The sequence below is a fragment of the Phocoena phocoena genome, chromosome 11, assembly GCF_963924675.1.
Source record: "Phocoena phocoena chromosome 11, mPhoPho1.1, whole genome shotgun sequence".
In the NCBI taxonomy this organism is placed as follows: Eukaryota; Metazoa; Chordata; class Mammalia; order Artiodactyla; family Phocoenidae; genus Phocoena; species Phocoena phocoena.
The window spans coordinates 82,317,731-82,331,048 of NC_089229.1; the positions used below are offsets into that span (position 1 = coordinate 82,317,731).

A 13,318-nucleotide genomic window follows, 5' to 3' on the forward strand; every position below is an offset into this window, starting at 1 on the left:
CTGATGACTAGTGATGTGGAACATCTTTTCACGTACTTGTTGGCCAATTTTATATCTTCTTTGGAAAAATGTCTATTCAATTCTTTTGCCCATTTTTAAATTGGCTTTTTTTATTGAGTTGTAGAAGTTCTTTCTATATTTTGAATATTAACCTCTTTTCGGATATATGGTTTGCAAATATTTTCCCCCATTCAATAGGTTACCTTTTCACTCTGTTAAATCTTTTGCTGTGTGCTTTTTAGTCTGATGTAGAACTACGTGCATATTTTTTCTTCTGTTGCTTGTGCCTTTGGTTTCATATCCAAGAAAATATTGCCAAGACCAATGTCATGAAGCTTTTCCCCTAAGTTTTCTTCTAGGAGTTTTACAGTTTTAAACCTTATGTTTTAGTCTTCAATCCATTTTGAGTTGATTTTTGTATATGGTGTATGATAGGGTTCATCTTTATTCTTTTGCATGTGGATATCCAGTTTTCCCAGTATCATTTGTTGAAAAGACTATCCACTCTCCATTGTGTATTCTTGGCACCCTACTTGAAGATCAGTTGACCATATATGTGAGGGTTTATTTCTGGACACTCTATTCTATTCCATTGGTCTGTAGCTTTGTAATATATTTTGAAATCAAAACGTGTGATACCTCCAGCTTTGTTCTTCTTTCTCAAGATTGTTTTGGTCCTTTGTAGTTCCACATGAATATTAGGATTGTTCTTTTCTATTACTGTAAAAAAATGTCATTTGAATTTTGGTAGAGATTGCATTGAATCTGTAGATTGTTTTGGGTAGTACAGACATCTTAACAACATTAAATCTTCCAATCCATAAACACAAGATGTCTTTCCATTAGTTTGCATCTTCTTTAATTTATTTCAGTGTTGTTTTATAGTTTTAAGTATGCAAGTCATTATCTCCTTAAAGTTTATTCTTATTTTATTCTTTGGTTACTATTTTAAATAGGATTGTTTTCTCAGTTTCCTTTTCAGAAAGTTTATTACTAGTGTATAGAAATGCAACTGATTTTTGTATGTCGATTTTGTATGTTGCCACTTTGCCGAATTTCTTTATTAGTTCTAACTGCTTTTTGTGGAGTCTTTCTATATACGGATCACGTCATCTCCAAACAGAGATGATTTTACTACTTCCTTTCCAATGTGGATGCCTTTTATTTCTTTTTCTTGCCTAATTGCTCAGGTTAGTACTTTCAGTACTATGTTGCATAGAAGTGGTGAGAGCGAACATGCTTGAGCTGTTTCTGATCTTAGAGCAAAAGCTTTCAGTCTTTCGTCATTGAGTATGATGTTAGCTGTGGGCTTTTCACACACGACCTTTATTATATTGAGGTAGTTTCCTTCTATTTCTAGTTTTTTGAATATTTTTATCATGAAATGTGTTGAATCTTATCAAAAGCTTTTCTGCATCAATTTAGATGATAATGTGCTATTTATCCATCATTTTGTTAATGTGGTGTATCATATTAATTGATTTTCATATGTTGAACCATCTTGCATCACAGGGATAAATCTCACTTGGTCATGTAGTATCAACTTTTTAATGGGCTGTTTAAAATGGTTTACTAGTATTTTGCTGAGGATTTTGTATCTATATTCATCAAGGATGAATAGTTTTCTTGTAATGTCTTTGGTTTTGGTGTCAGAATAATGCTGCCCTCATAAAATGAACCAGGAAATGATCCCTCATCTTCAACTTTTTGGAACTGTTTCAGAAGGACTGACATTAATTTTCTTTTAATGTTTGGTGATTTACCAGTAAAGTCATCTGGTCCTGGCTTTTTATTGGTTGGGAGTTTTTTGAATACTGCTTCAACCTCTTTACTAGTTATTAGTCTGTTTGGATTTTATGTTTCTTCCTGGTTCAGTCTTGATAGGTTGTACGTTTCTAGGAATTTATCCATTTCTTCAAAGTTTTCCAATTTATTGCTGTATAATTGTTCACAGCAGTCTCTTATGTCCCATTTTTCCCCCTGGTGGCATCAATTTTAATGTCTCTTCCTTCATTTCTCATTTGAGTTTTCTCTTTTCCTTAGCCTAGTAAAAGATTTTCAATTATGTTTATCTTTTCAAAAACAAACAAATCAAGTTTCATTGATTTTTAAAAAATGTTTTTATATTATCTATTTTGTTTATTTCTGCTCTAATCTTTCTTATTTCCTTCCTTGTGCTTACTTGGACTTAGTTTTTTCTTTTCTTTTTATAGTTCCTTGAGGTGTAAAGTTAGGTTGTTTGAGATCTTTCTTCTTCTTCTTCTTTTCTTTTTTTTGGCTGAGCTGTGCAGCTTGCAAGATCTCAGTTACCCAACCAGGGATTGAACCTGGGCCATGGCAGTGAAAGCCCAGGATCCTAACCACTAGGTCACCAGGGAACTCCCAAGATCTTTCTTCTTTTTAATGTAGGTATTTATCACTACTAACATCCCTCTTAGTACTGCTTTTTTTTTTTTTTTTTTTTTTTTGCAGTATGCGGGCCTCTCACTGTTGTGGCCTCTCCCATTGCAGAGCACAGGCTCCAGATGCGCAGGCCCAATGGCCATGGCTCATGGGCCTAGCCACTCCACGGCATGTGGGATCCTCCCGGACCGGGGCACTAACCCGTGTCACCTGCATTGGCAGGCAGACTCTCAACCACTGCGCCACCAGGGAAGCCCCAATATATTCTGTAGCTATTTGGTGGAATCCTTTATATATGTCTGTTAGGTCCATTGTATCTATAGTATTGTTCGAGTGTGCTGTTTCCTTATTGATCTTCTGTCTCAATGTTCTTTCCATTATTGAAAGCGGGGTATTGAAGTCTCCTACAATGACATTATATTGCTATCTATTTCTCCCTTTAATTCTGCCAGTGGTTGCTTTATATATTTAGGTGCTCTGATATTGGGTGCAATTATGTTTATAATTGTATCTTCCTGGTGAATTGACTCATCGTTTTATAATATTCTTTGTCTCTTGTGACAGATTTTGACTTACAGTCTATTTTTTTGGACATAAGTATAGTCATCCCTGTTCTCTTTTGATTAGCATTTGCACATAATCCCTTTTACCACGCTTTCATTTTCAGCCAATATGTGTTCTTAAATCTAAACTGAGTCTCTTAGAACAGTAGGGAGATGCCTTAAAAAACTAAAATAGAGCTACCATTTCAACCAACAATCCCACTCCTAGGCATATATCTGGAGATAACCATAATTCAAAAAGATACAGGCCCCCCAGTGTTCATTGCAACACTATTTACAATAGCCAAGACATGGAAGCAACCTAAATGTCCATCAACAGATGAATGGATAAAGAAGATGTGGTATACATATACAATGGAATATTACTCAGCCATTAAAATGAATGAAATAATGCCATTTGCAGCAACATGGATGGACCTAGAGATTATCATACTAAGGGAAGTAAGTCAGACAAAGACAAATATCATACGATATCACTTATATGTGGAATCTTAAAAAATGTCACAAATGAACTTATTTACAAAACAGCAACAGACTCAAAGACTTTGAAAACAAACTTATGGTTACCAAAGTCGAAAGGTGGGGGGAAGGCATAAATTAGGAGTTTGGAATTAACATATATATACTACTATATATAAAATAGATAATCAACAAAGACCTACTGTATAGCACAGGGAACTCTACTCAATATTCCGTAATAACCTAAATGGGAAAAGAATCTGAAAAAGAATGGATATATGTATATGTTATACATATATCACTGAATCACTTTGCTGTACACATGAAACTAACACAACATTTTAAATCAACCATACTCCAATATAAAATAAAAATTTTTTTAAAAAATGAGTCTCATAGACAGAATATAGTTGGGTCTTGTTTATTAATCCATTCAATCTGCTCTATGCTTTTTATTTTGGGAGTTTGATCTATCTACATTTAAAGTAATTATTGATAGGGAGGGACTTACCATTGCCATTTGGTTAACGGTTTTCTGTCTTGTAGTTCTTTTGTTCCTCTTTTCCTGTCTTCCTTTGTGTTTCATTGATTTTTTAAATATTGATATGTTTTGATTCCTTTCTTTTTCTTTTGTGTATCTTTTATAGATATTTTCTTTATGGTTACCATGGGACATACATAAAACATCTTACAGTTATAGTAACCGATTTTAAGCTGATAACAACTTAACTTCAATCACATACCATAAACCTACACTTTTACCTCTCTGCCCCCCATTTTATGTTTGATGTCACAATTTGCGTCCTTTTATATAGTATACCATTAACAAATTTTTATACTTTTGTTTATAATACTTTTTTAAAACTTTTATCCTAGAATTAAAAGTGATTTACTGTGTTTGCCTATATATCTACCTTTACCAGTGAACCTTATACTTTAATATGCTCATATTGCTGTTTAAGCTCCTGTTGTTTCAACTTGAAGAACTCTTTTTAGCATTTCTTGTAAGGCAGGCCTAGTGGTAATGAACTCCCTCAGCTTCTGTTTGTAGGCAAAGTCTTTATATCACCTTCATTTTTGAGGGACAGTTAGTTTTGCTGGGTATGGTGCTCTTGGTTGATAGTTCTTTACTTTCAGCACTTCAAATATATCATCCCACTCCCATCTGGCCTGCAAGGTTTCCGCTGAGAAATCCACTGATAGTCATGAGATCTCCCCTGTACCTGACAAAACCCTTCGCTTGCTGCTTTCAAAATTCTCTCTTTGACTTTTGACAATTTGATTATAATGTGTCTCAGTGTGGATTTCTTTGGGTTCATCTTATTTGAGATCTGTTAGGCCTCCTAGGTCTGCGTGTCCTTCCCCAGATTTTGGAAGTTTTCAGCCATTATTTCTTTGAATAACCTTTCTGTTCCTTTCTTTCTCTCTTCTCCTTCTGGGACTCCCATAATACATATATTGGTCTACTTGATAATATCCCTTAAGTTTTCCTCACTCTTTTTCATTCTCTCTCTCAATCTCTTTTTTTTTTTTTTTTTTTTTTTACTCCTCTGACTGGATAATTTTCAATGACCTCTCTTCAAGTTCACTGATCTTTTCTTCTGCATCTGCTATTGAACTCTTCTGGTAAAATTTTCAGGATTCTTCTGCTCCAGATTTCTGTTTGGTACTTCTTGTCTCTTTGTTAACAGTCTCACTTTGTTCATGCATTTTTCTCCCAATCTCATTGAACAACTTTATGACAGCTATTTTGAATTCTCTGTGGGGTAAATCATTTATCTCTGTCTTATTAGGTACAGTTTTTGGAGATTTATTTTGTTCCTTTGTTTGAGACATATTTTCCTGTGTCTTCATTTTTCTTGACTCTTTGTATTGGTATCTTCACATCAGAAAAAAGATCCACCTCTCCCAGTATTAGCAGACTGGACTTAGATGGAATAATTCCTTACCAGTCACTTTGAGCAGAGATTCTAGGAGCCTCTCAAATCTTTATGTTGGTTCAACCCACCATTTCTGTTCTTAGTGGAACCTAGGCATCCAGGGTATAAGGGTCCCATCATCGCTCTAAGATGGGTGTGACAGAAGCCAGTCTCTTAGGAACCCCCCAGAATAGCTGGAATGTTGGATGTGTGATCCAACTCTTTCCTTCCCTAGGGAGAAGCTGTGATCCGGAATTTTTTATCTGCTTACTCTGCTCTGAGCTAGGGGGAGGGACTATGATGAGTGCTTGTGTGCCAATTCAAACCACTGCCTTTGTTCTCAGTGTCCCCCAGATGTCTATAGTACACCCAGTTCTGTCTTCATTCTGAGACAGGTGAGACAGAAGCTGGTATTTTGGGCAGTCCTCAGCAAAGTTGGAATGTTGGGCACAATAGTCCAACTCTTTCCCTATTCAGGAAAAAGCTAGGAGCTGGGGGGCTCCTTCTGATCATATAACACTGTGCCAGGAGCAGGAATTATGGTGCAAGGGTATCTAGACTTTTCCTACCATCTTTGATGTGGTTGGTTACCCATCATGGTTACCCAAGGTGAAGGAGCCTCTTAAGTATTAGTTTCTGGGTTTCTCCCAAAAGGAATTTGCTCATGTATTACTGTTGAGTCAGTGTACCCATTGGGAGAAGGAGGGTCCAGTGCTTCCTGTTCCACCTTCTTGCTGACATCACCTCCTCTGTTTTTTAAGACATCAATTTTATCTACTTTTATCTTTTCCGGGAATAGTCTAAGCTATCAGGAGTGTCCATTATCTTTCAAGAGGAAGCCAAAGGACTGTAAGCCCCAACAGAAACCCATATTTAATGATACTAAAGCTTTTAATCACTTATATGTATTTGTACCTATAAGACAATAACATTTATTTACTTTATGAAGCACAGCGGCCTTAGAAAAAGCTTTAAAAAATTAGATAGTACCATTCATTAAAGATATTCAACAAATGTTGAAACTTGAAAGATTTTTCTTCTGTAGAGATTTTCGTTATCATGTTGAGAGGCATAGTAGCTTTAGCTTTGGGTGTGCGTGTGTGTTTAAATTCAACAACTCGCCTTGCTAACATGTCCTAATGCTAAATCTTGATTTTTTTACTCCTGCCACGTCTGAGTCTCCCCCAGACTTTGCCATCTAGCACCCCATTTATCTAGTTTTCAGACCAAAACCACCTAAGTCAAGGATGATTCCCTTTCTTGCATTCCCACATCTAATTCACCAGTAAGTCAGATCTGATCTATCCTCAAAATATAGTTTGAATCCAACCATTTCATATCACCTTCATAACTATCACCCTGGCTCACATTATACTCCTCGCCTGGACTATTACAATAGCACTTATCTCAGGGGCTTTCTTGACCATGACTCAGTAAATATTTTATATTTTAACTAAGCGTGCGCGCGCACACACACACACACACACACCTAGCTGAAACAAAAATTTTATGATATATGACTTACACTTACTATATACAATGTATTCTGATATTTTTATATTTATTTTTTTAAGTGGGTCATAATCCAGTAAATTGATATCAGGATCTCTAATTGGTGATCTGTTATTGAAAAATACCTCTTCTCACTCGTCTCACTGCTTTCACTCTTGCCCTCTATAGACAATTCTCTACATGGCAGCCAGAATGATTTTTCAAAACACAAGTTATATTACTTCCCTGCTTGTAATCCTCCAATTGCTTCCCATCTACTCAGAATAAAACCTCAATTCCTAAACATGAACTGCAAGGCTGTGGACCTGACCCCTGCCTATCTTTCTGACCTCGTCTCCTACCACTGCCCAGCATTCATCCCATCCCTGTCATGCCGGCCTCCTGCTGCTCCACAAACATACCAAGCTCGTTACAACCCCAAGGCCTGTGCACTAGCTATTTCCTCTGCCTAGAACACTCCCCAGATCATCACATAGCTCACTCTCTCACTTCATTTATCTACTCAATTTATTATCCCTCAAACAGGCCCTTCCTGACCATTCTTTCTAAAATTAGGTCCTGGTCATTCTTGGTCTTCTTATCCTGCTTTAATTTTCTTCATATCACTTACTACTCCCTGGGATTATATTATATAATTATATGTTCATTCATTATCTGTGTCCCTTGATAGATGTTAGTTTCATGGAGGTAGAGATTTCTGTCCTATTTTCTATAATTCCCTAGCATTTAGAGGGAAAACAAGTCTGGCAAAGAGGTGGCACTTGGATGTACAAAAGCATGTACAAATGATGACATGTTTTTCTCACCAAGCCCTCCAAAAGCCTTTTTTTTTTTTTTTTTCTTTCACTGCCTCTCATTGCCTCACTCAATTCTTCCCATTCCTCAGCACTGGAGTCTGTTTCTCTTGCACCAAAATGGAAGCTTTCTCCTCAGCAAACAGCTAACTCCTGAAAGTTTAATTTTAATAAATATTTCCTACTTCATCTAAATATAGAATTCCCTCTCACCACCACAAAATACTTCACTCATGTTCTTATTCACAGTTAATACTTATAGCCAAATCATTTTGTGTGTAGCCTCTATATGGCTTTGCGTCTTTTAAATTATGTTTAGAAGGCAGGGGCTAAGCCATCCTTCCACTGATGAGTATTATTTTGCCCAGTGCTAAGTTCCTAGAATATTATTAATAAATATTACATTCGATTTTAACAAGTAGAAGGTGGGGGATTAATAGTTGAAAGAATATAGGTTTTGAAGTAGACCATATCTAGGCCTGATCCCAGCTCTCACTTAACCCCACCAGGGTAACCTCTCTGGAGACAAATGTGTGTCAAATTCTTAGCACTACATGCAACACAATGAGCTCTCAACGAATCGTACCTGCTATTATTTAACTGGGCCGTTTGTGTGTCTAATAGGATAATACAGAAGATTCACTTACTCCTAGATGACTCTAGTGCAGGCCTCTCTCCAAATAGTTCTTTGTTGCTAAACAGAAGAATTTCAATGCTCCCTTTTGTGGAGATGGTATCTGTGTAAGGAAGCTGCTTATCTACTTAACCCATTCCTCCTTTACCACTATGGGGAAGTTTCTTTTTTTTTTTTTGCGGCACACGGGCCTCTCACTGTTGTGGCCTCTCCCATTGTGGAGCACAGGCTCCGGACGCGCAGGCTCAGCGGCCACGGCTCACGGGCCCAGCCACTCCGAGGCATGTGGGATCTTCCCGGACCGGGGCACGAACCCGTGTCCCCTGCATCGGCAGGCGGACTCTCAACCACTGCGCCACCAGGGAAGCCCTCCCGGTTTCTTAGGGAAAGCAGAAGATCATCTTCTTGAGAGTTCCTTCTGGTATTAAACTCTCTCTGATACCTAGTTTCCTTATTTGGGGGGAATAAAATAGTTTCTTCTTGCTATTTTCTTTCAGCAATCTTGGTCTCTAAGTACATTTTTTTCTTTTACTTTATTTAAATGAAAAATACACCCATATTCCTTCATTCAGTCAGTCAAAAAGCATTTCTTAAGGGAATGCTAAGCAAGGCATTAGCAGCTATATAAATAATGGTTAACAAAAGATCTAACCCCTGTCCTTGTTTAGTATGTGGTTTACACAGTGTACAAATTTCGAGAGTTTTCCCCAGAAAACATAATAATTAAGGGGAATTCCCTGGCAGTCCAGTGGTTAGGACTCCGTGCTTTCACTGAGGGCGAGGGTTCAATCCCTGGTCGGGGAACTAAGATCCCAAGGAACTAAGATCCCACAAGCCATGCAGTGCAGCCATAAATACATGCATATATACACACATACATAAAACACAGGTACTTAAAAAAAAAAGAATTAAGGTGAGAGGAAGGATAAGATTTTAAGTCACTTTATATTTAGAGTCTTCTATTCCCTATGACTTCTTTCACTTGAAATTTAATTGACTAGGGCCCAATGTAATGCATTGTACCCTGAGATGGAACATAAAGCCCAATGGGATAGGAGTCAACAGTCCCAGCATCAAGTCCTTCCATTAACAGAGCTATTCATAGATTTTCCATGAATAACTCTCAGGTCTTGATCAATTCACTTTACATCCTTTTGCCCCAGTCCTCTGTAAAATTATGAGGTTTTACTAAATAATCTCTAAGGCCCCTTCTGGTTAAAAGAATTCTATAGTCTGATTCCAAACTCCTTCTCTAGGGAAAAATAACTCAATATATGGATTTCCATAGATTTCAAGTTTACGACTTGCAATTTTGAATATATAAGTCAATTTCATACTCTTTCACAATCCAAAACTGTCAGACAAAATGTCTTCCCTGAAAAAGTGTCACCTGAAATCAAGGTATACAACCTGAAAAAGGTAAACTGCAGGCCATGGCACAATTACAAACATGTTATGTATACAAAACATGGGTTTCTTATATATAAGGGATCATCACCTGGGAAGAAATTCTTTTCTGAAATAAAAATATTCCAGGCTGAATCTCTTCAAAATCTCTATCAATTTGGCAAACCCTTTATCAAGGGATTCTTTGTGGTTTCTCAAGCTGTTCAGCATTAATATACAAAGATTTAGCTTCTCTTCCTTGATATATGTGAATTCCTATAAGAAGAGTCACAAAACAAACTCCACTGTTCCAATGTTAAATATAAGGAAATAAGAGGCAATATAACATGCTGTGGCCATTCCCACCTCAATAGCATTCACCGTTACTGGACTCTAAAATTCTAATTGAACAGATAGCAATTCGCAGTTGCCTACAGATTGATTACCCTGTGGGTTGATTATCTCAATTTAACAAGTACATATTAAGCACCCAGAGTGTGCCTAAAATTGAGCTTTGCTTTCTTTTTCTTAAGATACGTGACCATTTCATCAATAATCACAATCGCTTTAGAATATAATGGGACTAGGAAATGCAATAAAATCAGTATTTGTTGATTACCATATTCAAACACATATTAAAAACCTTTTTAAAAAGGTAAGTTTGGCAAGGGCTGAAATTAATATTCCAGAGTTTTCAGAGTTTACGTCATGCTTTAGCTTAACTCAGGGGGCTGAGAGATGTTAGGAAGTAGTCTGGCAGTCAAGAAGCAGAGCTAATAAGTGATGGATAAATTAAAGAGATTTCTTTTTATATGCTTCCTTTCTAACAAAACTGGAACTAGCTACCTCAGAAGCTTCCATTTTTGATATTCTGCTAACTTCTGGTACAATAAAACTGCCAGAGTCTCAGGAATTAGATTCTTTTGCACAATAGTCATTCTATCACAGTTAGAGAATTTTGATGGGAAAAATTCAAGCTTAGACCAGCCAGTCCTCACAAGGATTCAAATAAAATACACTTTTAATTAAATCAGCTTATTCACTCTTTGTCTCTCCAAGGCATATCCCATATCCTCACACTCACTGTCTCTTTTGTCACCCTCACACTCACACACACTTATCGTAACCATCACACTCTTACTGTCACCCATATATGCACACTCGACACACATCGCCAGAATGAGATGGCAGAACACTACAATAAAGTCTTAGGAATGATACTGTGTATAATAAGCATTACCTGGGTTAAGAAAGTACAAGAAAACCCAGGAAAATCACAAAATATAGAACACTTACAGTAAGCTTGTTCTCCCACTTTTCTTTCACAGTAATTTCTGGATTAGTTGCCCTAGTTACCCACTGTAGAGAGCTATCAATGAGTGTTTCAACTTCAGGAACCTCTTCATGCTGAAAAAGAGTTCCACATCTTCAACGAGGAATTCAGTGAAAGCCATATGCAATTATATAAGAAGAAGTAATTTAGACAAGGTTTTATACAGGTAATTTAGGAAGCCACCAGAGAGTTTCTTGTCATCTAAGGCCACCCAGTGGCTTTCCTTTATCCCAGGATGTTGCCATGTGTAGATGCTAACTCTCGTCAGGTGCCCTATAACATGCTGAATATATTGGATAGAACTGTTTTCCAGAATAAAACCTACCCATTTTCATTCCCCTCTCAAATAGAAGGAAACAAGCATTTTCATGGATTTTTTTCATTCATCAAACTAAATACTACCTAGAATATGCTAGGTACTGTGAAAGGGACTGGAAATACCAACATGAAAATGTTGTTCTCTGTCTTTTCTGACCATCTAGAGCTTCCAGTCAAAAATCTAAATGGAGAAAGAGGTACTAGCCATTAGCCAGAAGGAAACTGTCCAACAGATACTGCATCTTCAGCCCTTTGATACCAAAGATTAACCTGTAGGAAAAACAAGCTTAAGCAATCCATATCTAATGGTCAACTCGTTAGTCCTGATTGACCCAGAACTAGAAGATCCACATCAGGAAGGTTTGAGAAAAATCTTCTCATTCCGTAGTAGGATAAATTTGGGTCCCAACACACAGATACGCTTGTGCTCAACAAACAGACTGTAGGTCAATTACCTGCAGACGTTCCTGGCCAGTGAAACAGCACAGTATGCAGAGGTTATACAATACCAGCTTCTGAAGCATAGCTGTGAACTCCACTCCCTTTTGTTCAAGTGCTCTCAGTAACAGCAGCATTTCTTGGTCCATCATTGTGTCCAGAGATGACAAGCTGATTAAACGGCACTGCCACTTGGTTTCATTGTTCTGAAACAATTACCAAAACGTCCACAACTCTGTCATCTTAATAAAGAACATTATTTTTATTTTATGAAAATGATGCCCATGGGTCAATGTAATTATCCCCATCAAATAGTTCTAAATAGTCTTATGAAATCCTCCTAATATCCCCCCCCAAAACTGTTTTCATTTTCTCTCTTAGATGGCTTTAACTTAACATGTACTCATTCTTAAGGAAAATTCATGTATCCAATAGATAACATTTACATGTAGGTGATATTTTATGGCTCTAATTTTATGAAAAGAGGGGAAGGGAAAGAAATTCACAGAAAAAAACAAAAACTGCTGGGGGGCATGCAATAAATCCCATTGAAAACAGACTGGTTTCTTTTGTCTGTCAAAGCCTCTATGTCCCGTCATAGTTTAGACATGTGACAACAAAGTTAACTTTCTTCTTGCTATCTGTTGGAGGAAGGTCATAGGGCTCTTATTCCAGATTCCAATTAGAAGGCAAAGACTCCCTAATCCATTAGTGGGATAAACTTCAGAGCCAAAACACTGCCAGCTGTTTAACCCCTGTTCAGAACTCTAAAGCTTTACAGGGTGGCATCTTGGCATCATTATCATCTCGGAGGACCGGGGATAAAAACACATGGCCGTGGCAGATTTGCCACCACTTCATTCAGTCTGGCAGTTTGGCTTGGTATCAAAAACACAGGAAAAATGATGAGTATTTGAAACAGAATGTCAGGAAAGCACAGCCCTCAGCAGAATGTTCGAGGCTGCCTGAGACGGCCTTAGGTGAAGGCAGCATATGTGGCCCTGCATCCTTGGCAGGAGAAATTCAAACAGCAGTTGCCCCAAGGACATTCTCTCCTTTCAAGGTCATATCACAGCTGTCAACAGGAGGACATTCTGGGCATATCCATCATCTACCCAACGTGGAAAGACCATCAAAGTAGCGAAACAAAGCAATTTGCTAATAAAACATTTCCTAACGTAACAAGCACAAAACTGGAAAGTACAAAGGAGTAAAAATATAGCAGGGAGGTGGGTCCCAACATTTCATCCACAAGAAAGCTTTTGACTGTTTCCTCCCCTATTGTAAAGAAATGGGTCTACGAACAAACTGGAGACGTTTTTTTTGTTTGTTTGTTTTTTGCGTTACGCGGGCCTCTCACCGCTGTGGCCTCGCCCGTTGAGGAGCACAGGCTCTGGACGCACAGGCCCAGCGGCCATGGATCACGGGCCCAGTCGCTCCGCGGCACACGGGATCCTCCCGGACCGGGGCACGAACCCATGTCCCCTGCATCGGCAGGTGGACTCCCAAATACTGCGCCACCAGGGTAGCCCCAAACTGGAGATTTTAAAGCAATAATT

The 13,318-nt window shown here is 37.8% G+C and overlaps 1 protein-coding gene across 1 annotated transcript in view; it reads right to left on the reverse strand.

Moving 5' to 3' along the window:
* The window catches only part of IRAG2 (inositol 1,4,5-triphosphate receptor associated 2), a 94,360-nt gene that overhangs the window by 51,321 nt on the left and 29,721 nt on the right, over positions 1-13,318 (reverse strand). Inside the window, exons 14-16 of the mRNA XM_065887575.1 lie at positions 11,831-11,965; positions 10,967-11,077; positions 9,783-9,946 (exon numbers count right to left, since the gene is read on the reverse strand). Coding sequence (XP_065743647.1) covers positions 9,783-9,946; positions 10,967-11,077; positions 11,831-11,965 — 410 coding nt within the window. The remainder of the gene's footprint in view (positions 1-9,782; positions 9,947-10,966; positions 11,078-11,830; positions 11,966-13,318) is intronic.